Below are 27,115 nucleotides of genomic sequence, written 5' to 3'. Positions count from 1 at the left end.
TGATCGCAAATTTCTAGCTTCCATAAAACTATTGCAAGATGTAGCATCAATTCATTCATATTTCGTCTTAAATCTGTTCACCCTCCTTTTAATGCACAACTTTTTTGAATATGTAAAAAAATATATTTCAGACGAATCACAAAATCATTGCAATATCAACAATAACTTTGAAATGAATCTTTTTTTTTCTTCTAATTAATTTGTTGGTTTGTATGTTATTGAAAATTGAACAATATTCGGATAGAAAAATGTTATTGACGACTAATGCAAAATTAAAATGATAAATAGTATCTTAACTACCACACGTTTTTCATCAGTTTTCAGTAACAACGTATACAGTCCATTCTCGTCATTTCGGATGTACATTGATTTGTGTCAAAGGCAGGTGAATCGGAATGAGTTAGAGACAATTGGTATCACAAATAACCATTACCAAACAAACAATCCCAAAGGACAATGAAACCCAACAGAAAACAACAGATAGTACACTTGACTCAGTTTAAAAAACGTAGAAATTAAAACAAGAACCAAGCTCGAGCATAAATTTCCCCTTCACGTGAAGCAGGTCACTTCGAGCAAAACAATCCAGATAAAGCCGAACACAAGAAGACCGGAATGAATTTATTGAATGCGAATAGCTTTCCCGGCGCGCCTGTTAGACGTAGTAATAATAATTTGGAAAACTTTCAGCACAAAAACAATCCAAGAGTTAAGAAAATAAAAAAAAGCAAACTTCCCGACCGGGAAACATTAACGCTGCTAATGGAAAGGACGAAATAAAACAAGTCGGAATAAAAGTTCAGAAAGGAAAATGTGTTCTCAACGAAGCTCTCGGAAAGAAACGAGTCTCTTAACGATAAAACCACGAGAGCCAAAAACTGGAAGAATAATGAAAGAAACGAGCTTAAGATGAAGAAGCGCAAGAAACCGGGTTCAACATAACGGAAAAGAGGAAAATCAGCAGAGGACCATGTTCCGGTCGTCAGTTCAGTTTGAGGAGAAAAGAGTGTGAGGTAGAGCGTGGACACAGTACATTACCTGCGCTGCGACTGCCGATAGGAAGTGATTACGACTCCCACTTTGCTGGAACAGTGCGGAACGTGGTCGTGCTGCATGGACGCCCGGGACGAGAGGGTGTTGAGCGAGACGCCACCCACCGAGCCGCGGGGCGTCGTGAAGATGGAGGTGGCCATGTCGTCGTCGCTTTCGGAAAACCGACGCGTACTGGTTGATTTAATTTTTTATGTTTTTGTTTTCAGTATTTTTTATGGTTTTACACAGTGGAAGATGGAAATCGAGAAAGGGTGAAAGAAGAAGCAGTTCAATTGGATTAGTGGTGCTGGATGAGAAAAGCAAGGGCAGTTGACGTCCACAACAGCACTGTAATCATTACGAATATATTTATTAAACACATCTAGAATGCAAAACAGTTCAAATTTGAATATTTTTTTCAATAGTTTCAACCAATAGACTATTTTATCAGCAAGCTTTTTATTAATTTTATGCGATATTACAACGGCAACGAAGAAAAGAATTGAATTAAATATAAGCGAAAACATCAACACAACATTAAGATGAATTTAAAGTATTAGATAAATATTAGAATATTGATGATTAGATCGGAGAATGAACACATTTTTTGTTGTTCATTATTATATGCACTGATGCAAATAACGGACTCAATAAAAAAAAACTCACACTTAAGTGTTCTGAAAAATGTGTCACGAATATAACAATATCTTGGTCATTTTTTAGGCAAATTTCGTTATTTTCCCATAAATAATTCTCGGAACATCGTATTTGAATTCTTATCATAAATGCTTAAAAATGAAAAGAACCACGTATTTATTTATTGATCTACATTTTTGAGCGATATATGTGGGAGCAAAATGGTACATAGCTAAGAATCGAATTTAGGATAGTCAATAGTAGGTTAGTCGAGCCGAACCAATCGTTATTCAAAATTATATACGCAAGAGATCGATATCTAAAATTGACTCTATTCCGCTTGAGTGAAAGTTTTTGAAACAAAAAACCTGCGAATGAGAACATAAAAAACGATTTCACAAAGATCCTGTGACTTCCAAATCTACAAAACGATTGAATTTTCATTGTCCAACAAAGATTTAATCCCAACAACAAGCAGCTTCTACAACCTGCTATGTTGAAGCAATCTCAGCACGGGAGTCCAACTGAAACTAAAACAATGACTTGCCTAGAATCTTAAGGCCAATGATTGAATTCTGCCCCGACATGAAATGGCAATATTTCATGAACAGCTTCAAATTACCTTCCTGTACGATATCTTCGAGTGGCGATAGAATCTACGTTATTGCTGCCAAGGGAAATCAAACAGGACACAATCGAAAAGGAACCGGACAATATCCATAAATCACAATCTACCATTCTGGGGGCAACGTCGTACAAAACTGCAGGAGTCGCAATGGAGGGCTGTGATGACAAGACCAGAAATCAAATGTTTTCCCCCATTAGGCTTCCAGTGCGTCGAGCACCAGCCAGACAAGGAGATTTCACTTCAACCATTGTCGTGGTAATGGTCTCTGAACACGGCAGAGATGGTGCTTTTGATTTATTACTTAAAACAATAATTTTATGACTCTCGCATGCTCGAGGAAGCAATGTCTCAAATCCGTACGAAATGTGAAATCTCCTGCTTTATGGCCATGTACACCAGTTGTGCCTGATTTCGTGGTGCACTCATACGTTACGGCTCAGTCTACTGCTCGGCAGACGGATCTGTCATGAGCTTAACCAGAACTCGCAGATGGCTTCATGGGCCCGAGGCATAGTGGGGCAAAACAAAATAAAAAGTTGTATGATACTTCAAGTCTCAAAATAATAATAATCAAACTGCCATCTGTTTCAGTTTCTCACATTAGCAAATCGAAACACATTTTTTCCTTCAATCCTGGATTCTGATACCGTTTTGACTCAAATTCCGAACATTCGCTTTTAAATGACTATTTTGGCTTTATTCGTGTATTTTTATGAAAAGGATCTTGAATTCGTTTGAAATCTTTATCCTCAGTGCAGAAAACCGATGAAAATTTTAGTTTGAGGACGCTAAAACGCCAGTATTTGGAATATGAGTCATGCTCAAGATTTGAGTCAAAACGGTACCTATCTCGATGACTATTTCGGGGGAAAAAAATGTACCCTAGGTGGTCGTACGATACATTTGATTTGCAACTTTCACACTACGCTCCTGAGCAAAACTGTACTAAAATCGCTGAAAACCACGTCATATTTCGCCTAGGGATTTTAGATAATCAGAAGGCTAAGGCTGCCATATAGAGATCCAATTAGATTAGTCAACACAAATTCAACTCTAACGTGAAATCTATGTCGAAGATTCAACAAAGAAATAAAGGAAGTCGATCGGAATTGATCGATCCCAGCCTAAAAGTCGCCGTTCATTTAGTTTAGTTTCATTAGTGAAATGAATGTGAAGACTAAGCTGGTTATAAATTATACATAAATTTAATAACCTAACTTGGAACTATCGCACTTATCATAGCTTAGTCTGGAAAGGCGGGACAAATCTTAAACCATTCTTTACAATCACCAATACGTTCTTGTATTGTTTTGTATTGGTTCGTGTTCTGGGAGGAGTCATCTGCGAACAGAGACAGAATGCCGCGTTCTGGAGGTTCTGGCACGTCGAAGGTGAACAGGTTTAACAGCATTACTGCCCTATTGACGCCTGCGATAATATCCTGCGCAAAGGAACTCGCTTCGCTGATTGAAACCCGGAATGTCCTTGCCGACAGGAGGTGATTGTTAATTAATTATTTTCGACAGGTTACTGGGAAGATTATAGCGTTGTAGTTTGTACACCAGGCTATCATGCTATACATTGTCGGCCATGTCGAATGTTTTAGAGAATGTCTTGTGTATGGAATAACATTTGTTGCCAGTTGATTTTCTTTAGGAATCTAACTACATTTTTAAGTAAAGTTATGTTGCGTATATTGAAATATAGATGTACAAAAAGGAACTTTTCGTTAAGCGGATCAGATCTGACTCATTCAATCTAATGATCCATATCTTTCATACGGATCGCATGTTTGCATCAAAATGTAAGAAGAATTCAAAATGGTGAAACGGTTGTCATTCTGGACCACACTTCTGACCCGTGCAAACAATAATTTCACCTATCTCTCGGTCACAAGCGTACATAACATGTATAGAGAACCTACAATAAACTTTTAATTTCGACATTTCCTTACAAAAGGTTAAATAAATTGGATGAATTGGATCTTTCAAAAAGTGAGCCTCGAAAGCTTCATTTCAAAGATTCGGATCATTTTAAAGGTACTGGATCAGAAAGCCCATCTCTATTTTGAACACCTGATAAATGTTACAATACTCATCTAGTTGTAAGCAATTTCTTTCCTTCGCGTACTTTGCACAGAGGTACCTGACATGGTCAGCGTTGTCAATAACATTACATCCGTTGCACAAGCAATCATTTTCTATTTGTATTCTGTGTCATCAGTATCTGGAATAATTATGCCCCGAGAGTAAGCGATTTGGAGTTTGTATCAGTTTGTTGATTTGCACTTTTTCATCCGCATCATTCTCCAGCTGCACGATAACCCTGCATGGAAATGTGTCTTTAGCGTTGTCGGGTGGTTTATTCCGCATCGATCTACCATTTTGTGGTTAGGACCTCAGTGTATTCAACTCTTTTCCGCACTCAATAACAATTAATTGGACCATCTGAATTACCCTTTCACCCGATTATCCTTATATACCATATTGGAAACACTATTTCGTAATTATCCAAAAACAGCAGCATGAAATTTTGTTTTCTTCTTCTACCTCTGCGATTTGACGAAGAATGGAACGATCTGTTAGAGAAAACGCTTTGGCTAAATGAAATTTTCATCCAAACCGTTTTTGATCTAGTAACCGTTTGGTCCAAGCGTTTATTTCGGCCAAATAAAATTCGGCCATGACTTTCGATCCTACACGAACCTTTGCCCTTTTTTAATAATTTCCCGTGGAATTATTGAAGAATTTCTTATGGACAACACAAAAAAAAATCTTAAAAATACAAAAAAAAAACCTAACTTGGAACCGAAAAACCTAACTTGGAAACGGCGTACATCACCACGGACCACGGCGTACATCACTTCAAAAGGCTTCAAGCCAACATAAACAAACGGCCCTTTTCAGGGCCACCAAATATTCATGGAGGAAGTTGTTGTTAAGGCTGTTGTTTACCGATCTTCTGTTTCTTTAATACTCTGCTTATAGTTATAAACCGAAATGAGTTTATAGTAACAATCGGGTTTTCGCCCATTTATTTCCAGGATATGCGACATGCCGAGGATATTCCAACCCAGATTGAATATACAGCCCCATCTTCAAAAATCAGCACCAAGAAACATATTCAGAGTTTCAAAATAAAATCTTCTACACTTCACGTAATCCTACGTCCAATTGGCGGTCGTGTCTCGGATACAACCTTCTACTTTTTTTCTGCCTCAGGTCCACTTCTGCTTGAGGAGATTCTGGTGCTCAGAGGCGGCTGCTGCCGAATATTTCATGGTAGGAGAGATAGATGGCACGACATCGATGGGGCCCGGCGGCTAGTTTGTGGTGACAGGATGAAGTTCGGTTGCTGTTGACGGACCAACTCCATCTATCCTGTTGAAGGGAATGGACCATAGTTGGTGTAGACCAACAGTGTCAAGTTCTCCTCGGCGATGCGGCGTCTGACGATGCACAATCCCGCAGATCGCCATAACGGTGTAGCCGCATCGGACCACCGGGGCCCGCGGGGGGGGGGGGGGGTTCTTCATCAACTTCTCGTTGGTTAGGGCATTGGCACGGGCAGCCGATGGAGTTGGAGAAAGAAGACTGTCTGGTTCCACCCACGGACGGGAGGGAAAAAAGTGAGTATCATTCCGATCGGTCCCATTGACATGCTAGGGGTCTGTTTTCTTCCTTTTAAGGTTCAGTTTGCCTGCTGAGAAGTATCTGAGCAGAGGTTAGTCTAGGTTCTACTAGGTTCTAGTCAGAAGGAATGCTTGCCTTTGGTGAGTGTAATTTTTGGCCTAGTTCCAATAAGCTTAGATGTTCCAACTAGCTTTCGGTTGAGGTCGTGACGGCATCTCCGGGGCAGTTGCCACCCCATCATTTGGTTCAAGATTTTGTGTTTTCCTTCGGCTGGCAGTAAAGGTCGGGTGGAGCACCCATTCCGATTCCGGTTAACTTTCGGTTGGGGTCACCACAACCTGGTGCCGGCCGATAATTATCCACATGTATGAGGTTTCATGGAAGCGGTTTTACTTGTAGTTGTCAGGGTGATCCTAATGTACGATTACTGCTGACAATTAACTGGGTAGCAGGCCGACACGGGTGTTGTTGCTCTCAGGGAGCACCAGGTGCCGGAGTCGATCCCACGATCGACTCCAGACTTGTGAGGTTGGCGTATGCCAACTATATGTTTAACTTTTGAAGTATTCGGCAGTGGCCAATCAATGAAAAATCCGTTATTACTCTTTCGATGATGTGGCCTGCAGATTTTTAAACCTGATTTTTAAACCCTTCCATAATAGTTGACGCAACATGATTTGCAAATATTATAGACTTGAACTGAATAACTTGAGGTACAGAAAATGACTGAGACAGATAGGTGATGGGTGAATTGAACAGGGTGAGATGACATAGACTGCTTTTAGGTATCTAATGTCATATCCAAGAAACCCTATGTTCTACTCCACGTTAAACTAATTCACTTTCGTTGTAACTATTTATTGATCCGGATTAACAATTGACAGAAAGACTGTAAAATTACTACGAAATACAAATTATAAACAATAACAGAAATTTTGACAATATGCTACTACGCGATACTCAATACAAACAGTGTTCACCGCATGAACATAAACTAATTGTGCTAAATATTGGTACTAGTAACGGTAACACTTATGTTAAGGTCTAGTCTTGTGTTTCGCCATTTAAATAATGTTGGTATAATCAATAACATAATCTAATTATATCCCTATTTCAAGAAGTGTTACTTGGAGGTGGCAACGGTATCACCCGTTGTCAACATAGACTGCCTTTAGGTACTGATTGTCGGCTCCAAGAAACTATAAACTAAACTTTACATTTAAATTCTGCTCAAATTTTACATTTCAAATCGCCAGATAACCTTCGTTGTGCGTTTTAAACGTTTTAAATTAGAACTTCCATTATTTACTTGACAGACTGACGGAAAAACGACAAATAAAAAGGGTAGAAGGGAAATCTATACTACAACAGAAATTTTGAGATTCTGCTAGCTATCACAATACTAAAACAAATAGTGTTCAAGTGGTCAACATAGACTAGTTCTTCTAAGTATTGGTCCTAGTAGAAGCATGGGGCAGCAGGGAGCAAAACTTCTGTTCGGGTCCAGTCTTGACAATTTAAGCTACCAGGTAGCTCCAGCTGGATACCCCCCCAAAAAAAAAACGCATTTGAAATCAATTTGGGGGCAATTTATTGCTTATAGGGTTACTGCTCCTGGACTTCATCTCTTAGCTCCGATATTGGTCTCACGAGAAACAAAGCAATGAAAAGGTATTTGGTTTGTTTATTATTTTTGTGATTTTTTCAGCAGTGAGCACGCATGTTAGCAAAAAGAAGCGACGGAATTGGTGCCGTATTTCTTTGTTTTGCGATGAGATGAATATATGTTCAGTGAGATGGAAAACGGAACAGCTCCCCTATATAAAAGAGTGTCTAATATTTTATGCGACAGACGTCAATTCACTGTTTTTAACGAAAGAGAACAAAAGAAAACCTACGATGATTCAAATGGATGATTCAACTCATCCATGAGTTTTTAGGCGCTGATTTGAATCATCCATGAGTTTTGAGATTTTGAGTTTTTACCAACACTGAATATGATTTAGCTATTTTCTGCTGCTCAAGAAGTCCTTGTCTACAAAGATTATTCGTTGCTGTTCATTTATGCTGAAGATTGATTTAGTATCTCACTGTGTTATTACAAAATGAGATCACTTCCAAATTTCAGCATTATTATGAACAACATTAATTAATATAAATCTATATCGCATAACGAGCGACAAAAACGAAACACAGTGTACACTGTGAAAGACGCATAATGCGAATCCACATAGACGACAATTTATTGAAAAACTAAATTAATACTCATAATCCTATCCTTATTTAACCTCATGTTGAAATTAAATAAGGGATAGCTTAAATATGACTGACTCTTAACCTTTCCGTCCCCGCATCTGGGCTTTCAAAAATCTAACCTGCTGTAAAAACCGCATTTCTTGACCGATTCTTTCGCAACAAATTGCATTCCATCCGGATGGATCCCAATTTTTGATTTATGCTTGATTTATTCGAGTCTATCCACAATACGGTTTCAATATTATTCCAGATTCTGTTGGGGTTAATTGTCCCCGAAATAAGTGGAAATTTACAAATTTAAGACAAACCAGGCCGTGCGACACTTCAAACCTCATGATTTTACAAAGCAATGATGGGAATGATATTTTTAAGGTTCCTGGCCCACTCGGATTCAATCCAGTCACATCGATCACAACACAATACGGGAGCCCATGGATTGGCCATTTTCTAAGTCGATTCAAAATAGGTCGACACGACACCTCAAACTTCATGATTTCACGAAGCAATGATGGGAATGATATTTTCAGATTTACTGGCCCTCTCGGATTCAATATGGCCAAATTGGTCACAATCCGGGAACCTACGGAATGGTCATTTTCTAAATTGATTCAAAAGAGGTCGTGCAACAGCTCAAACTTCATGATTTTTGAAAGCAATGATGGGGAATTATATTTTAGGGTTCCTGGCCCACTCGGATTCAATCCGGTCACATCAGTCACAATCCGGGGACCAAGGGAATAGCCATTTTCAATATCGATTTAAAATACGTCGTGCGACACCTCAAACTTCATGATTTTACAAAGCAATGATGGAAATGATATTTTTAGAGTTCCTGGCCCCCCTCTAATTCAATCTGGCCACATCGGTCACAATCCGGGGACCCACGGATTGGCCATTTTCTTAGTCGATTCAAAATAGGTGGTGCGACATATCAAACTTCATGATTTCACGAAGCAATGATGGGAATGACATTTTCAGAGTTCCTGGCCCACTTGGATTCAATCTGGCCAAATTGATGACAATCCGGGGACCTACGGAATGGCCATTTTCTTAATTGCTTCAAAATAGGTTGTGCGACACTTTAAACTTCATGATTTTACAAAGCAATGATGGGAATAATATTTTTAGGGTTTCTGACAAAATAGGTCGTTCGACACTTCAAACTCCATGCTTTTACAAAGCAATTATGGGAATAATATTTTTAGGCTTCCTGGTCCTCTCGGATTCAATCCGGTCACATCCGTCACAATCCGGGGACCATCGGAATAGCCATTTTCTAAATCGATTCAAAATAGGTCGTGCGACACTTAAAACTTTATGAGCAATTATAGGAATGAATTGATTTCAACGCGGCGTACGATTCAGTGAAACGGAATGAATTATGGCAAATTATGCTTGAACATGGTTTTCCGGCGAAACTGATACGGCTGGTTCGTATAACGTTGGACGGATCGAAATCAAGTGTAAGGGTTGCGGATGAAATATCGACGTCATTTGTTACCCTAGATTGACGGTTCTCAACCTGGGGTACATGGACCCCTAGGGGTACCTTCGCTGGCCCCTGGGAATACCTCGAACAAAAATGCGCAATGGCGGAAGTACTAAAATTCCAAATAAAACATATTTATAATAAAAATAAAATCAAAACGTTGAAGAATAGGCCTAGGGCAATCAAACTCATCAAATGCTTTAGCCAAGCAAGCACTCTATACAAATCCGCCCAACCAGTTGGGGGCATAGAGTGCGATCCTCTCGTTTAATAAACCATGTGCACTCGCTTGACTGTGGATATACAACAGTAAATCACATGTGAAGATTGGACAAATCAAGCATCCGAAAGATATTCAATTTGCAAAAAAGAGCTAACCGCGGTGAAGGTTGGTACTCAGATTCTGATGGCTTTTCCGCAAACGTGACCTTTAAGTGGTCTTGTTGTGTAGGGGTTATCACGCCTATCTAGAGAGTAGGAGGTTTAGGGTTCGAGTCCCTCCAAGACACGTGGATTCTTTTTCGCAAATTTCATATCAATTTGTCCATTTCGGAACATGTGCTGTGCATATGCCAAGATATTAAACAAAAAAAAATGAAGAGTATGTTAAAAATATGCTTCTGAACTAAAATCTAGAATTTAAAGATTCGGAAGCCTCCGTTTGAGAGGCATGAAGGCTTTTTTCCTAAAAGCTCAGTTGTTTCGTTACAAGAAGATTAGAAGCATCCTTCTTTGTTTCCCGGAAGTCTCCTTTCAAGATGCCCGTAAGTCTTCTTTCAAGAGGCCCGGAAGCCTCCTTTCAAGAGGCCCGGAAGCCTCCTTTCAAGAGGCCCGGAAGCCTTCTTTCAAGTGGCCCGGAAGCCTCCTTTCAAGTGGCCGGCAAGTCTCCTTTCAAGAGGCCCGGAAGCCTCCTTTCAAGAGGCCCGGAAGCCTCCTTTCAAGAGGCCCAGAAGCCTCCCTTCAAGAGGCCCGGAAGCCTCCTTTCAAGAAGCCCTCCAAGAGGAAGCCTCCTTTCAAGAAGCCCTCCAAGAGGAAGCCTCTTTTCAAGAAGCCCGGAAGGCTCCACCCAAGATGCCTTGGAAGCCTCGTTTTAAGAGGCCCGGAAGCCTGCTTTCAATAGGCTTGGGAGCTTCCTTTGAAGAACTTGGAAACCTCCTTTCAAGAGACTCGGATGGCTCCCTTAAAGAGGCTCGGAAGCTTCCCTTCAATGCTTCTTAAAGTGGCCCGGAAGCCTCCTTTCAATAAGCTCGTTCAAGAGGATCGAAAGCCTTCTTTCAAAAAGCTCGGAAGGCTCCTTTAAGCGGCTCGGAGAGATCCTATCAAGAGGCTCGGAAATCTCCATTCAAGTGGTTCGGAAGTCTCATTTTAAGAGGCCCGGAAGCGTACTTTAAAAAAGCTCAGAAGCGTCCTTTCAAAAGGCTCGGAAGCCGCCATTCAAGATGCTCAAAAACCTCCCTTCAAGAGGCGCAAAAGCCAACTTGAAAGTGATTCGGAGCTCAGAAGCCTCCAATTGTGATAAAAGTCCTGTAGGAAGCTTGATGGTTAAACTTAATGGGAATTGGAAAGTTGCACGGAATAATAAAAATTTCAGCCACCTTATGAAGAGCCATATATCCCGTCAGCTTTCTCGTCCATGTTTCATATGTCTTATGAGGGGTATACGGGGTACCTCAATTAATGCAATAGTTTGAAGGGGTACCTCTCAAGAAAAAGGTTGAGAATCGCTGCCTTAGATGGATTAAAGCAGGGTGATGCACTCTCGAATCTACTGTTCAATATAGCGCTCGAGGGAGCGATTAGGAGAGCTGGTGTGCAAAGAAGCGGTACCATTATCACAAAATCGCATATGCTCCTGGGATTTGCGGACGATATCGATATTATCGGGATTGATCGCCGTGCCGTGGAAGAGGCTTTTGTGCCTTTTAAGAGGGAGACAGCGAGGATTGGACTCACGATCAATACCAGCAAAACGAAGTACATGGTCGCTGGCAATCAACGTGGGTTCATTAGTGGTGGTGGTAGCGAAATGGTGCTGGATGGTGAAAAATTTGAAGTGGAAGAAGAATTTGTGTATCTTGGAACATTAGTGACGTGCGATAATGATGTTACCCGCGAGGTGAAAAGGCGTATTGCAGCTGCAAATAGGGCTTATTACGGACTTCGTAACCAGCTTAAGTCTCGTAGTCTGCAAACGAAAACAAAACTCGCGCTGTATACTACTCTGATTCTTCCGGTGGCTTTATACGGCCATGAAACATGGACGTTAAAGGAGGCTGATCGGAGAGCTTTCGGAATGTTTGAGCGTAAGGTGCTGCGGACAATACTCGGCGGTAAACATGAAAACGGTATCTGGCGGCGCCGCGTGAATCACGAATTGTACCAGGTGTATAAAGGGCTAAATATTATTAAGCTTATTCAACACGGCAGACTACGGTGGGCTGGTCACGTTGTTCTAATGCCGGAAGAACGTCAAGCGAAGATAATATTTAGTAGAGAACCCGGAAGAGGCCGCAGGCTTCGTGGAAGGCCGCGTACACGATGGCTTTTTGCAGTTGAATAGGACCTGAGGGCGCTCAATGTTCAGGGGGAGTGGAAGCGATTGGCCCAGAATCGAGTCCAGTGGAGAAGGATACTCCATTCGGCTTAGGTTCATCGAAGAGCTGTAGCCCATCAAGTAAGGTAATCGTTAATCATACTTCAAACGTTTTATTCATTAATCATAATCGTTAATCATTGTCAAAAAATAATTTAATCGTTAATCATAATCAATAATCATTGTCAAAAATGAATAAATCATTAATCATAATCTTCAATCACAGAGTTGAATGATTTAATCATAACAAATTTAATCATTCATTGGAAGCTTTATTCATTAACACTCTGCCTCAAACTTCATGATTTGACGAAGCAATGATGGGACACTTCAATCGCACGACCTATTTTGCATCAATTTAGAAAATGGCCAGGTCCCGGATATCGTAGGTCCCCAGATTATGACCGATGTGGCCAAATCGAATCCGAGAGGGGGGCAGGAACTCTAATAATATCAATCCCATAATTGCTTTATATAGTCATTAGGTTTGAAGTAGGTTCCCCAGATTGTGACCGGAATGAATCCGAACCCAAAAATATCATTCCCATAATTGCTTTGTACAATCATGAAGTTTGAAATGTCGCAAGACCTATTTTGAATCAATTTAGAAAATGGCCATTCCGTTGGTCCCCGGATTGTGACCGATGTGGTCGGATTGAATCAGAGTGGGCCAGGAACCGCAAAAATCTCATTCCTATTATTGCTTTGTGAAATCATTGAGTTTGAGGTGTCGCACGACCTGGTTTGACTTAAATTTGTAAATGGCTTCTTATTTCGGGGACTACTAACCCAAACGGAATCTGGAATAATTCTGAAACCGTACTGTGGTTAGCCTCGAAGTTTAAATCAAACTTTAAATCAAAAATTGGGATTCATCAGGATAGAATGCAACTTGTTGCGAAAGAGTCGGTCAAGAAATGTGGTTTTTACAGCAGTTTAGATTTTTGAAAGCCCTTAAAAACAGACGTCGGGACGGAAAGGTTGATATCTATGGTAGATACTCCGCGATTGACCTGAATCACTGAAATTGCACAATGAATCAACTAAAGGCCCACTGGGATTAGTCAATCATTTTCATAGTACAAGTTTCAGATGATCCCGCTATCGTTCTGTGTCCAACAAAAAGCGCGCTAAAGGCTTTACTTTCCAATTAATTTACTCATCCGCGCAGCGTAGAACCAAACATTATCCGAAACACGTTTAATAACACGTTCAATCTTGAACTAAATGTTTTATTTTCCGACAGCAATGAACTATGTTTAATCTCGAATTTGACGAGATATAATAAAGGATGTATGGCTTCGATAAGCGCAGCCAAGGCTCAATACTTGTAGGTTGTAGGTTCACCCACGAACACCATGGCAATAGCAAAAATTGACTTTTACTTGATTAGTCAGGTTCAGAGAGTAACACTTGTAACTTATTTCTTTTTTTATTTTATTGGTGTATCAAGATTTTGGTCTTAGTTGATTTATCCCGCAAACTTTTTTACTTTGTAATATTCTATGTTTTTCATGAGATTTTTTTTATAAAATCGGGTTAATTAGGACTAAGAGCTAATCGTTAAGAATACAACTGGAATCACGATATTTTAGTGAGTAAGAAATGACAATTGAGTTGCCGAAACTAGCTAGGAAAAAATAATCGAACCTCAACTCAAGTTTCTACTAAAAGCTTAGAGAATCGTTGAACTTAACTAAAAATTGTCAAGTAAGTAAGTAGTACAGACTCATCCATTCAATTGTAGCTGGATATTATCCCGCTATGCACTGGTGGACATTTTTGCAATGGGGATGTTACAAGTTCAAGTTCATTTTATGAAGAAACGTTGCTTAATTTTTACACCTTCCCAAACACACAATCACACTCAAACTGTTAGATACTCACAGCCATAAATAAAGGAAAAAGCATTAGCATGCAGGAAAACAATAGATCCAAAACAGTCCGAACGTTTATATATTATGCAGCCAAAATTGAATCGAAACAACATTTCCAAATAAAACCCGTAAAAGCTGAACATACCTCGACGAGTCGCGCTCCCGTTGTGGCGTTCCGAAAAGGCTCTTTCGCTGGCGTTCCGGCGTTTTCGGAGCGGAGAACTTCCGGGTGGTCAAGCGGGGGCTGCTGATTTGTGGCTGTAGCTTTTCGCTGCCCTGGTGGCGGCCAACCGAATCCAACGATGTATGTTGATGCCACAAATGCGGGTTGAAGTTTTTTTGTTGGCGTGCGTCGTCCGTCGGAGAGCAGATAAGTGAAATGGAAAGATGAAATCACAAATCAAATTGTGCGATGATAAATTCGAGACTCAACGCGAATGATGGGTTTTATGAGGATGAGCTCCGTTCCTCCGATGGCAGTGATGAGAGGAGTTAAAACGATGTTCGAATGGCCAAGGAATGCAATGCAATAATTTATATTGTCATCAGTTGCAGAACTGCAGAATCAACAGGGCGGATGAATATGTCTGATGCAGAGAGAATGGTTGTAAATTGCATACAATTGTTCTATACATTGCCAATTACTTTCACCATGAAGGTCGCAAGTATAACCTTTATGGCATTATTTATTAAGTTCCTATGAATTTTAAAGCTCTCGATCTTGGTTCTTTGATATCGTCATGCGAGCATGCGAGAACTAAAATTTCTAGATTAGAAAAAAATAGTTATATACCTCAATATAATTATTATCATTGAATACAACACTATGATAATGCGGATTAGAGCCTTGTTTAAAAAAAAACCGTCGAGTGGAAAGATAATCCTTATAGCAGTTGGTATCCGATTATGCAAATTAGACATGGCAAGAACCGTGAGCAATAATTAGAACAGGATTAAATCAATCTTCTCTGGCTTGAGCCAGAATCTCTACTATTAAATTTAAATTACATCTTCAACATAATATCCCAGGAAAAGGGTTGAACTTCAAAACGGTCTATTCCCTACTTGATACCATTCACAATACATTCATTTCCCAAGAGTGGCTGCGTGGGTGGTATGCGGTAACACTAACTTCGAGTGGCAGATTGTTGCCTTTGATATAAGCACAAAGTCCGGCTTTACGAACCCTTAATTCCGTAAATTGCACGTATGCGGCTTCGTTACACGAGTTCATCTGAAATAATGCAAATTAGTTCTTCACAGTAGTGTGCGCCTCTGCACCTTCAGACGACTCAAGCATTTTGAATGCAGCATACATGCATTGAGCTCTTGTGGAGGCATAAACCTATCAGAACAAGCAGTCGACATAGCTTGATAGCAGTTTAATGGGTTGTTAGAGAGAGGGGGTTGTCTAGGGAAGTGTAGTCACTCGTGAGGATTTTGGTGAATGGTGGCGGGTAAGCTTTTCCTAAGCTAGCTCAGATGTCGTTAAGTATTCAAATTCTGAATGGGTTTAAGTAATACAGCTGAGCTTGGTAGATTTCACACAGAAATAAATAATGAAATCAAGATTATGCATTTTTTGAAGAATAGTATGAAGAATAGTATGCTAAAGGTGGCTAAAGTTCTAGAATTAAATTTAAAAAAAAAACGCGCATTAGAAAGGTAAAAGAATATTTCAAATATTCATATTTTTGACTTTCTTTTAAACCAAGGTGTTACGAAAAGGCTATATATATTCACTCCAGAGACGATTTTGTGATAGAAAGCCCGAAGACCCATAGTCTTCTTTTTCTGCAATGGCTTTACATTCCCACTGGAACTTGGCCGGCTTTTCAACTTAGTATTCTATAAGCATTTCCTCAGTTATTGATTGAAAGCTTTTCACAGTGGGAATATAATGTAACGATACTTATTTAGATGCCGCTATTTTAGAGGACCGGAAAAGATTCATTCTTATGTAAAAATTCCGAGGAATCCGAGGATTCGTAATATTTTCACCGTAAACAAGCTATTGATAAGGGCCCAGTTTGCCCAATTTTCCCCAAAAATTCACTCTAAAAGCGAATTAATCAGCGGAAAATCTTATTTTCAATGAATTCTATAGAGGACCAATTGGAGGAATTTCTCTGAAGAACTTATGGAGAAATTCCTTTAAGGAACTAAGTAATTCCTTTGAGAGACTTCCGGAGTAATTCCTTTGAGGAGCTTCTAGAGGAATTTCATTGAAGAACATTCGGAAGAACTCCCGGAGGAATTCTCGGAATGGTTCCCAATCGTTGGTTTTGAAAGAGTTTCCGGTCCTTTTATCAAATTGGAATCCGTTTATATTGAGTTCCAAATGGTGCCAAAAACAGCAGATCATTTAAAACGAAATATTACTTTCCAGCAACTTTTCATCAACCAAATCATGAGTTTAGGGGAGAATCAGGCAAAAGTGCTTAATTTTGAGATGTGTCACGTACAAAACTCAATGTAATCCATTTCACCAATATTCTATCAACACTTGAATATTATTTGAGTCCTCTCCGGTGGCGGCAAATAAGATTTTCCGTTGATTTATTCGATTTTTTGAAATATTTTGGAAAAAAATCGGGCAGAATGGGCCATTTTGTAAATCTGAAGTCAGAAGAAGTAGAATATGCTGTCTACATGTATCTTGAATAAATTTGTACCACCAAAGATCATTTTAAAAGCGAGAAATTACTTTCCAGTAGCTTATTTAACTACATCATGACTTTAGGGGAGAATCGGGCAAAACAGGCTAATTTTGAGTTATGTCACGCTCAGAATTCATTGCAATCCATTTCACCAATATTTTATCATCACTTAACCTTAGTTAGATGTTGGGGTCAATATGATCCAAAACGGAACTTCAATGTAGAATAACTTTTTACCTGATGATCCGATCGTTCTGAAATTTCTTGACTTTTTTATGAAAATGAAGCATCTGACATGAAAAAAGTATTTAAAGGTGCAACAGGAACGACCTCACAAAAAAAGTTACGAATAAGATGTTAGAGTCATATTGACCCAGAAATGTAAATGCTTATAAAATAGTCAAATTATAACCGAATTACAAAGTTTATACACCGTTCGAAAGATAAACTCATCAATTTTGTGACTATGTTGTGATATGCTGGTTCTGGAGACAATGGCCACAGGGAAACGACTTCCACGGGGATCTTGTCGGTCATATAAGGGGAGCACAAAAATCGCTCCATACATGCCTTTCGATCGCTAATTCTACATAGATTCTCATAAAACAGTAATGTATCCTCTATGTGAGGGCCTCAGCATTGGCGTAAATAAGGGGGGCCGGGGGGGGGGGCTGGCCCCCTCCAGACCTACTTGTGGCCCCCCCAGAAAATTTTGAAAAGTAATTCCAACTTAGTCAGTTTTCATTTCATTTACATATTTCCTACATATTTCTTAATTTTGATTATGAATTCTATAAACATATTTTTTGTTGCGTTATCACATCTATGACCATTTGTTCAGCAAAGCATCGAAATATTTAAGTTGGACCCCTGGGAACATTTTCTCGATTTTTAAGCTAAAATCAATGTCGCTTCTAATTCAGTTGCTAGCTTAAAATAATAAATTTGTTCTGCATTTGTTTGACTAGTATCCTGATCGCAGAAACATTAAAACATAATTGTATTAAGATATAAATATGTCTGTTCTATTAAACTACCATCAGCTTCAATAAAGACTGAAGCAACTACATCAAAATGAGCACATGTACACAAATCCGATCAATGAAATTTCGAACGCCCCAAACGCAATACATCGGAACGGCGACGGAAACGGAAAATTTGACAGTTAGCCCATATATTTTCTGTCAAACTTGCCGTTTCCGTCGCCGTTCCGTTATATTGCGTTTGGGGCTTAACTCGAAGATTTTCGAAAGAATGGTCGTTCGAAATTTCATTGATCGGATTTGTGTACATGTGCTCATTTTGATGTAGTTGCTTCAGTCTTTATTGAAGCTGATGGTAGTTTAATAGAACAGACATATTTATATCTTAATACAATTATGTTTTAAAATTCCTATGGAGCTTTTTGCTCTCGCCATATAATTATATATATGGCACAGAAAGATATAAAATTCAAAAATTTCAAGTTTCAAAAAAATCGAGATCTTTATGCATTAAGTAATCATGGAAATGCTTGAAAACTTTCAGAAATATACTCATATCGAATTTCATTTATAGATAATTCGAAGAAGATTCTTGAATCTTAGATTACACACTTATCCACATTTAGTAACATGGAGAAGACAAGTTGACACTGACACAGCGTTTTGAAGCAATCACAGCATCATTGGAAATCAATTGTATTATTCGCGATTTTTTTTATGTTAGTTCTAGGACGAATGAGCGATAAACTCAGTCAAACAATTTCTATTGCAATCCATGCGCACAGTGCTTTAAATCGCCTATGAAAATTACATCCCACCAGCTGGTGCCATGGCCCCCCTAGACCGAGACTCTAGTTACGCCTATGGGCCTCAGACGAAAGTGGCTACTCCTGGAACCTGGAAGGTGCCCCCGAGGAATCCGTAGGAGGGGACATTTCCGTTTTAACAGCAAAATATGCCGTGCGGCAGCTTCATCGTCATGATTTTCCACCAAATAGATGCTCATGCGCTCGAAATCAATAAGTTACCAGATTGGCCACTCTTGGAACCTATGAGGTGCCGCCGGGGAACTCGTAGAAGAGGTCATTTCCGTTTTAACAGCAAAATATGCCGTGCAACGGCTCTTTCGTCATGATTTTCCACAAAATAGATGATTATGTGCTCGAAATCGATAAATGACCACATTGACCACCCGAGAGAACCTATGAGGTGCACCCGAGAACTCGAGAAGGGGATATTTCTGTTTTAACACCAAAATATGCCGTGCAGCGGCTCTATCGTCATGATTTTCCACCAAATAGATGGTTATGCGTTCGAAATCGATAAGTTACCACATTGGCCACTATTAGAACCAATGATGTGCCCCCGGGGAACCCGGGGAAAAGAGGACATTTCTGTTTCCACAACAAAATTTGCCGTCTGATGACTCTTTCGTCATGATTTTCAACATGATGGCCATGCGATCGAAATCGATAAGTGACCCCCTTTGGCCATTCTTGGAACGTATGAGGGGAACCCCTCAGAAGAGGACATTTCCATTTTTACACCAATATATGCCGCGCGACGGCTCTTTCGGTGTGGTTTTCCTCCAAATAGGTGGTTATGCGCTCGAAATCGATTACAGTCAAACCTCCATGATTCGATATTGAAGGGACCATCGACTCTTGGAAATATCGAGATGTGAAATAGAAAATTCTTGGAAAGCTGGCTGAGGGGGCCACCACAGTAGCCCAGAAAATATTTTGTTTTTGAAAATATTTACAAGTCTTAAAATAGACGGTTATGCGCTTGAAATTGTTCTTCAATTGGAATGAATTTCTGATTACATTGGCCATTTTTAGATGCTTTGAAGTACCTCGGCTCACCCGTAGGTGAGCACATTCCATTCTAACATCAAACCTTCATGAGTCGATGTCCCATGACTTAAGTTAAGTCATATTAAAAAATATTTTCTGGGCTACTGTGATGGTTCCTTCAAACAGCTCTCCAAGTATTTTCAATTCCAATGTCTCCAATTGAGACCAATTTCAATCGCACACTAATCTACTTGATGGAAAATCATGAAGAAAGAGCTACCGCACAGCTGATTATGAAGCAATAATAATAACGTCCCTTTCAATGGACTCTCTGAGGCACTCCACAATTACCGAAACTGGCCCTGGGGTTCTTCCGGGTTGATATTAGATTTTGTGGAAAATCATGACGAAAGAGCCGCCGTACGGCATATGTTGGTGTTAAAACGGAAATGTCCCCTTCTGCGAGTTCCCTGGGGGCACCTCAAATGTTCTAAGAGTGACCAATGTGGTCACTTATCAATTTAAGCACATGATCATCTATTTTGTGGAAAATCATGACGAAAGAGCAGCCACACGGCATATTTTGGTGTTAAAACGGAAATGTACCCATCTGCGAGTTCCCTGGGGGCACCTCATAGGTTCTCTCGGGTGGTCAATGTGGTCGCTTATACATTTTGAGCGCATTTTCATCTATTTTGTGGAAAATCATGACGATAAAGCCGCCGCACGGCCTATTTTGGTGTTAAAACGGAAATGTCCCCTTCTGCGGGTTCACCGAGGGCATCTCTAGTTTCCAAGAGTGGCCAATACGGTTGCTTATCGATTTTAAGCGCATAATCGTCTATCTTGTGGAAAATCATGACGAAAGAGCCGTCGCAGTCGCACGGCATATTTTGGTGTTAAAACGGAAATGTCCCCTTCTACGGGTTCCCTGTGGGCTCCTCGTAGGTTCCAAGAGCGGCCAATGTGGTCACTTATCGATTTCAAGCACATAATCATCTATTTTGTGGAACATCATGACGAAAGAGCCGCCGCTCGGAATATTTTGGTGTTAAAACGGAAATGTCCCCTTCTGCGGGTTCCCTGGGGGCACCTCATAGGTTCCAAGAGTGGCCAATGTGGTCACTTATCGATTTCAAGCACATAATCATCTATTTTGTGGAAAATCATGACGAAAGAGCCGTCGCACGGCATATTTTGGTGTTAAAACGGAAATGTCCCCTCCTACGGATTCCCCGGGGGCACCTTCCAGGTTCCAGGAGTAGCCACTTTCGTTGGAGGCCCTCTCATTGACCATACATTACCGAAAGATTTTCTGTTGACTAATTCGCTTTTATGGTGTATTTTGGGGGGAAATCGGGCAAATTGACCCATTCCGAAAACATCTTATATCGGACCGAGAATCGAACTCACCATCTTCAGATTGGCAATCCAACGCCTTTGCTCGCAAGGCTACTGGAGACCCCAAAGAGGAGAGAGGAGACCCATAGTGTTATACACCAATCGACTCGGCAACGTTTCTTGTGCGTTGTGTTCACGCGATGATGTGTTCGTCACCCAGTCCCGCCCGTCGGAAGCGGTTGCTTCCGACAAGAGATGTGCAAAGCTTTTCTCGAGCATTAAGTTCTTTATACTGAAAGACGAGGATGCCTGCCATCTACTAGAAACCACCAGAAGAAAAATGCAACCGCGGCACACTGGGGATTTTTAAAGACAAAAGGCTCGAAATTCAATTACTCGACGCTGAATTCCGTATAGAAAAAAATTGTTTCACAGTGGGAGAAAAAGTGGGGGAAAAGTGGGAGAAACCGAATGCGCATGGTTTCGTGTAGGGATCCTATATTAAGAGATGGGCGAATACTTTTCCAGTTTATCCAGTTCATTATCTTTCTAAAAACATCCTGGAACCACATATTTATGCTTAGTTTCATTGAAAAAACTCAATAATTACATAACTTTGATTCGTAACATGGTTTGAACTACACTAATGTCACCAGCAAGCTTCTTGTGAAACGCGGGACGCCTATCTGTATTGCGTCACTGGGTTGAAAATGGCCATTCCAGTTCGAGACAGCAGCACGTACGAACGTGTTTTTTTGCTCGCGCATTTTTTCCAAGTGTTTTTTCTCATTCGTTTGCTGTTTACGTTTTCCCTTCGTCGCGTTGGCGTTATTTTCTTCCGGACCCGTCATGGCAGATACTGCGGCCAAATCGATCGCGAATAAAACGCGAAAGCGATCATCGAAGGAGGTTGCTTCTGATAAGGGAAGTGAAAAGCTTCTCTTGAGCAACAAGTACTCCTCGCTCAAGGAAGGTGACACCGGCAATCTGCTGGGTACCACGAAAAAACGGAAGAAGTAACAGCCTCTGTTCCACGATAAGTCACCAGAGTGGAAGGATTTTCGCCGAGTTTTGTGAAAGGGGACCCGTCGCCCTGACCTCCGGAAACTAATCGCCCGGGGTCTGAAGTGCACATTTCGACTGTGCGTCGAAGGTGTGAAATTTATGACCGAGGGACGGTCTCACTTCGACAAGGTGCCGGAGTACCTGAATGTGAAACGGTTCCAGTTTTACACCCACGACATTCCCGGCAGAAAACCCATCAAAGTCGTGCTGCGTGGCCTCGAAACAGACGAAAAGGAGCTACAGGAAGCTCTGGAGGAAAGTGATCTGAAGCCAACCAACATGTACAAAATCAGCCGGCATGACACTTCCCGGGCCTACCGTGATCAGCAAATCAAGGCCATCAACAGCACTGTCGTAGAGTGGACAAAGTACAAGCCCGTGCATCGTGACGTCACGCAGTGCATGAACTGTTTCCACTTCGGCCATGGCTCCCGGAACTGCTTCATGAACGCACGATGCACCCGGTGCGGCGGAGACCACGGCATAGATGAGTGCGAGCAAATGGAAGAAGCTGACCCCAAGTGTGCCAACTGTGAGGAAAAGTATCGGGCCACCACGAAGGCCTGCCCGAAACGCGCTTAGTTCTGCGAAATCCGCAAGAAAGCTTCCACAAAAAATCGTCAAGCCCGAAGCTCGCCCCCATTGCTCGACGAACGGAACTTCCCGACAATCCCGCGTCGGTCGATCTCGTCCTTCCGCCGCTGCAACCGCAAAGAAGACTCGCAGCTGCTGCTGCCTCGGTCCCAGCCCTGACAGCCCTACCCGGTTGACACGGTCCGAGGCCCATGCAACACTTGACATCTTTATCACGAACATGAACGGTCACGTCTCCCAGCCGGTCGTCTTCCAGGAACTCAGCTCGGGCCACTATCCGGTGATGGCTTAAGACCCGGTGCAATAGCATGACTGAAATAATCCAAGGTGGACCTCAGAATTAGTTATTTTTCCAACAAGATCCGCGCTCTCCCAGACTGTGCTAAGCCGTTCTGGAAGTTGACCAAAAGTCTAAAATTAAAGCCTCGGTCCATTCCACCTTTGATCCCACTAGACAACAATGACTCTAAGGATCATTGATAACTCCGGCAGCCGATATAGGTCGCCATTTCGTCAGCTCACATAATCTTGGACAGAACATCATCAGTCCACATGAAGCAGCCGTTAGCGAGCTTGCGAACAACGTCCATCTGATTCCAAACGACTTTTCGGAGGAGTTGGAGATCTCAGCTGGCGAATTGACGGCCAATATCAAATCATCAAAAAACATGAAAACCCCAGGCTTCTACAGCATCCTAAATCTCGAGCTCAAACACATGAGTGCTTTGAGCTTCTTTGAGCATCTTTCGCTGATTTTCAATCAGTGTATGCGACTCAGCTACTTCCCATCGTCCTGGAAGTCTGCGAAAGTCATTCCCATCAGGAAGCTTGGGAAGGATCCTTCCTCTCCAAAAGCTATCGTCCCATCAGTCTTCTCTCAGGGTTATCCAAGCGCTTTGAAATAGCAATTTACCACCGTCTACACGATTCTGCCGAACAACATAATATCTTGCGCGATGAGCAGTTTGGTTTCCGACATGATCGTCATGTCATCCGCCATGGCCTTACTCGATGTCGAGAAGGCATTCGACAATGTATGGCATGATGGTCTGGTGTACAAACTACATCGCTACAATCTTCCCAGCTACCTAGTGAAAATTATCCGCAACTATCTGTCGGCAAGGACATTCCAGGTCTGAATCAGCGGAGCAAGTTCCAATGCGCACGACATCGTCGCAGGCGTCCCGCAAGGTAGTATCCTGGGGCCCCTGCTGTTCAACCTGTTCACGTCCGACATGTCAGAACCTCAAGAAGGCGGCACTTTGTCACTGTTCGCAGATGACACCTCTATCGTCTACAGGGGACGATTCATACGAGCGCTCGTGGTGAAACTTCAACGAGGCCTGGATGTCCTGACAGATTATTTCACCAGCTGGATGATCTATATCAACGCAACGAAGATACAGACCATCAACATCCCCCACTCGAAATCCCCCATGCTTGTTCCGGCTAAGGACTGCAAAATCATCCTCAATGACACGATAGTGGAATGTGCCAATGAGGCGACTACCTTGGCTTGACCCTCGACAGCTAGCTCATGTTCAGGCAATAGGTTGACAAGACTGTGACAAAGTGTAACGTTTTGCTGAAACTATTGTACCCTTTGATCAACCGCCGGTCGTCGTTGTCACTGAAGAATAAGCTTGCTGTCTACAAGCAAATCATCCTCCCCATGATTGAATACGACATGCCGGTCTGGGAGAGCTGTGCTAAAACCCATCACCTCAAACTCCAAAAAGTGCAGAACAAATTCCTGAGGATGATCCTCAACACCCCTGCCAGGACACGAACTTCTGAGGTCCACCGTCTGGCTGGTATCAGAACACTCCACGAGCGCTTTGGTGAGTGTAACGATCGGTTTGGGGCCCGTTGCTTAGCTTCGGCCGCTATTAGGGCGCTAGTTCCAATCCAGGTTATCAAATTCTCAATGTAAATATTAGTGTACCTGTACATAGTAGTTAGGTTATCAAATTTTAAAATACACTAGCGCCTCCTAAAGGCCGTCATGATAAATTGAAATTATAATTTAAAAAAATGTCAATTAGCATTGAAAACATTTGAAAATCGAAGTTGGAGGGCCAAGCCGGCCGATCACTTAAATAAATTTAAGTATAAAGTTTAAATAAAAAACAATTTTACTGCTACTACGTTTGAAAATGGATCCTCTAAAAGAACGTTTCACATAGATTTTGGATCTGACGATTAGAGTGGCCAATAAAGTCTTCACCACACCAAACGCGAAACGCCAGTATCATATAATAAATGGCATAGCCCGAATAACCTATTAGCCCGGTAGATCGCCCCAGTATCAACGAACACGATTCTACGCGCACTCTGCATTGCCGCCTCGCGGCTTACGTACCTATAATTATCAAATGCGATGTTTCTAGTCTAGCTTTTTTTCTAAATAGTCCACCAGGCTAACATGACCAAAAAAGTCGATATAATTTCCTTGACTTAACCACATTTAGCATAGCGTTGTTTTATAGCCGAGTGTTTTCTTACCGAGCGCTTTTTGAAGCATGTTTCGATATCAAATATCAATTAAATGAATGTTATTATCTATACCTAATATTGTTCTCACATTGACGCATTGAAAAATCATGCTTCAGTACTTTTATTTCCCAAATAATTAAGAACGCAACGATACGATGGTCACTATCCCCTATATATGGCGGTCTGGACAGCGGCGGGTTAACGTTTTAGCGTGTGGAACCGAGTGAAATGAGCATTTGAGCATTACATACCTTCCCGAAGAAACTACCGTCCCCGTTCAGCTGTAAACTGTGGCGATGCTGACAGAGGGCAGCGTGCGGTATGGCAATGTTGTGCCCAACGCTCGGTCTTCGGTCCATCGGAAGAAGATGAGGTGGTGAGATACTTTTGGCAGGCGTTGTGGTAGTTGTAGTCGTTATCGTGACCGTTGTTGTGGTTGTTGTGCTCAGATAAGGTTGAGTTATTAGTTTCAGTCCTTCGTGTCCGTTTTGGCACACTGTCGTTGGGTGGTCTTTAGTGATTAGCAGTGACTGCGGCTGATGCTGCTGGACAGTGGAAGGACTATGACACGGCGTTGTTGTTACTGTTGGTGGCGTTTGAGGTATTTTAATCTGCTGCTGCTGTTGTTGTTGTTGTTGTTGATATTGTTGTGGCGGAAGCTGTTGATGTTGCTGTATCGTGTCGGAAGTGTCCGTTGTACAAATTGTTGGTGGGATGTCTTTCCGTTGTTTTGGATAAACACGTTCTGGCAGTGGCCCGGTCGGTGCTTTGCCATATTTAAACGTGCCCTCCGTGGGTGTTTGAGCTTCTGATTTGTCCTGACCTCCCGACCCCGTTGATCCCACCAAGGTGACACTACTCAGGTTGGACGGTGACGAAGGCCCACTCATTGCAGCTTCTGTTGGTAGACATATGCACATTGTAGCTAGTTTGAACTACAACAACTTAACATGCTATTTGGAAGCGAATAACACTTACCAGTTATAGTGTCGGAGCTACTTGAGCCAGCCATAGTTTTCGGTATCGCAAGATACGAATCGTCTTGCGGCTGAGGGTGGATTTGGTGTTGTGATTTACTTTGCATGTGCCCAGAATCTACCTTAGGCGGAGCTGGTTTTTCCTCTGGAGCATCGTGATGGTGGGCTCCATGAACTATGACGGGGCCCACCTGTTCCGGTATCCATGAAAGAGTTTCCTGTTCGGAGCCTTGGTGACTCGTATAACCGCGGCGTGACCCTCGAAAGCGCAGCCCGGCTGAATCACCGCTCATCGAACGATCCCGGTCAGCACCTTCGGAGCAGTATCCTGAAATAAATGTGTGTTTGTTATTTTCATGGTAAATAAGTTAAACGACGGATGATTACTTCAAAACAAAAGGTTGATTGACTTTGAACGAACTGTGTGGTACAGAATTATGTATATAGATTCGAATTATTCGTGGGTGTATAAGGTTAAAGCTATCTACATATGTATGAGGGCTTCAGTTTATGTTCACTAATAATTATCAGTGTTCCAAGATATAATTTATTTGATATCAGCGTTTTTTTTAATTCATGATTTTAGATCAACCATCAATGGAGGTACAATGGGCCAAAATATGATATGTTCGTGCCTAACTATCATTTAAAATGTACTTACCGGAAACAGAACTAGCACCGGATGTTCTCCGTGGTGATGCCCGTCCATCCTGGTAGGGAAGCTCCAGAAAATCGGTCTGATGATCACAATCACATGTCGGCTCTATTGGTGGATCATAAAACACACTCTTCAACGCATTCAGAACCGTTTCTCCGTCGGTGAACACACGATAGGTGAGCAGGAACGTGTTCAAAAAGTCGATCGATAGGAACCGTAGATCAGTCAACCGTTGCAGAAGTCGTTCCGGGGTCGCATAACGAACCTGAGGTAATTTGCACGAGTTGAGCGTTCGAGAGAATCGAATGTCAACGTCGTCCTTGAATAATCTCGGATCAGCTCGGAGCGCTTGATGTCCTGCAAAAATGGATCCTTCATAGTGATACCCGCAACCAAAGAACG

The 27,115-nt window shown here is 41.6% G+C and overlaps 1 protein-coding gene across 6 annotated transcripts in view; it reads right to left on the bottom strand.

Annotated features, from left to right (window-relative positions):
* The window catches only part of LOC134224273 (ras-specific guanine nucleotide-releasing factor 2-like), a 509,452-nt gene that overhangs the window by 268,630 nt on the left and 213,707 nt on the right, over positions 1–27,115 (bottom strand). For 5 of the 6 annotated variants that reach the window (XM_062703608.1, XM_062703607.1, XM_062703605.1 and 2 more), the window contains 5 exons: positions 26,717–27,085; positions 26,057–26,383; positions 25,330–25,976; positions 14,289–14,419; positions 1,039–1,224 (listed from right to left, as the gene is read on the bottom strand). In XM_062703608.1, coding sequence (XP_062559592.1) covers positions 1,039–1,224; positions 14,289–14,419; positions 25,330–25,976; positions 26,057–26,383; positions 26,717–27,085 — 1,660 coding nt within the window. The remainder of the gene's footprint in view (positions 1–1,038; positions 1,225–14,288; positions 14,420–25,329; positions 25,977–26,056; positions 26,384–26,716; positions 27,086–27,115) is intronic. The other variant, XM_062703609.1, reaches the window with a different exon arrangement.

Source organism: Armigeres subalbatus, chromosome 3 (genome assembly GCF_024139115.2).
Source record: "Armigeres subalbatus isolate Guangzhou_Male chromosome 3, GZ_Asu_2, whole genome shotgun sequence".
Lineage (NCBI taxonomy): Eukaryota > Metazoa > Arthropoda > Insecta > Diptera > Culicidae > Armigeres > Armigeres subalbatus.
Note: the sequence above shows the minus strand (reverse complement) of the source record. Positions and strands in the feature narration are given on the sequence as shown.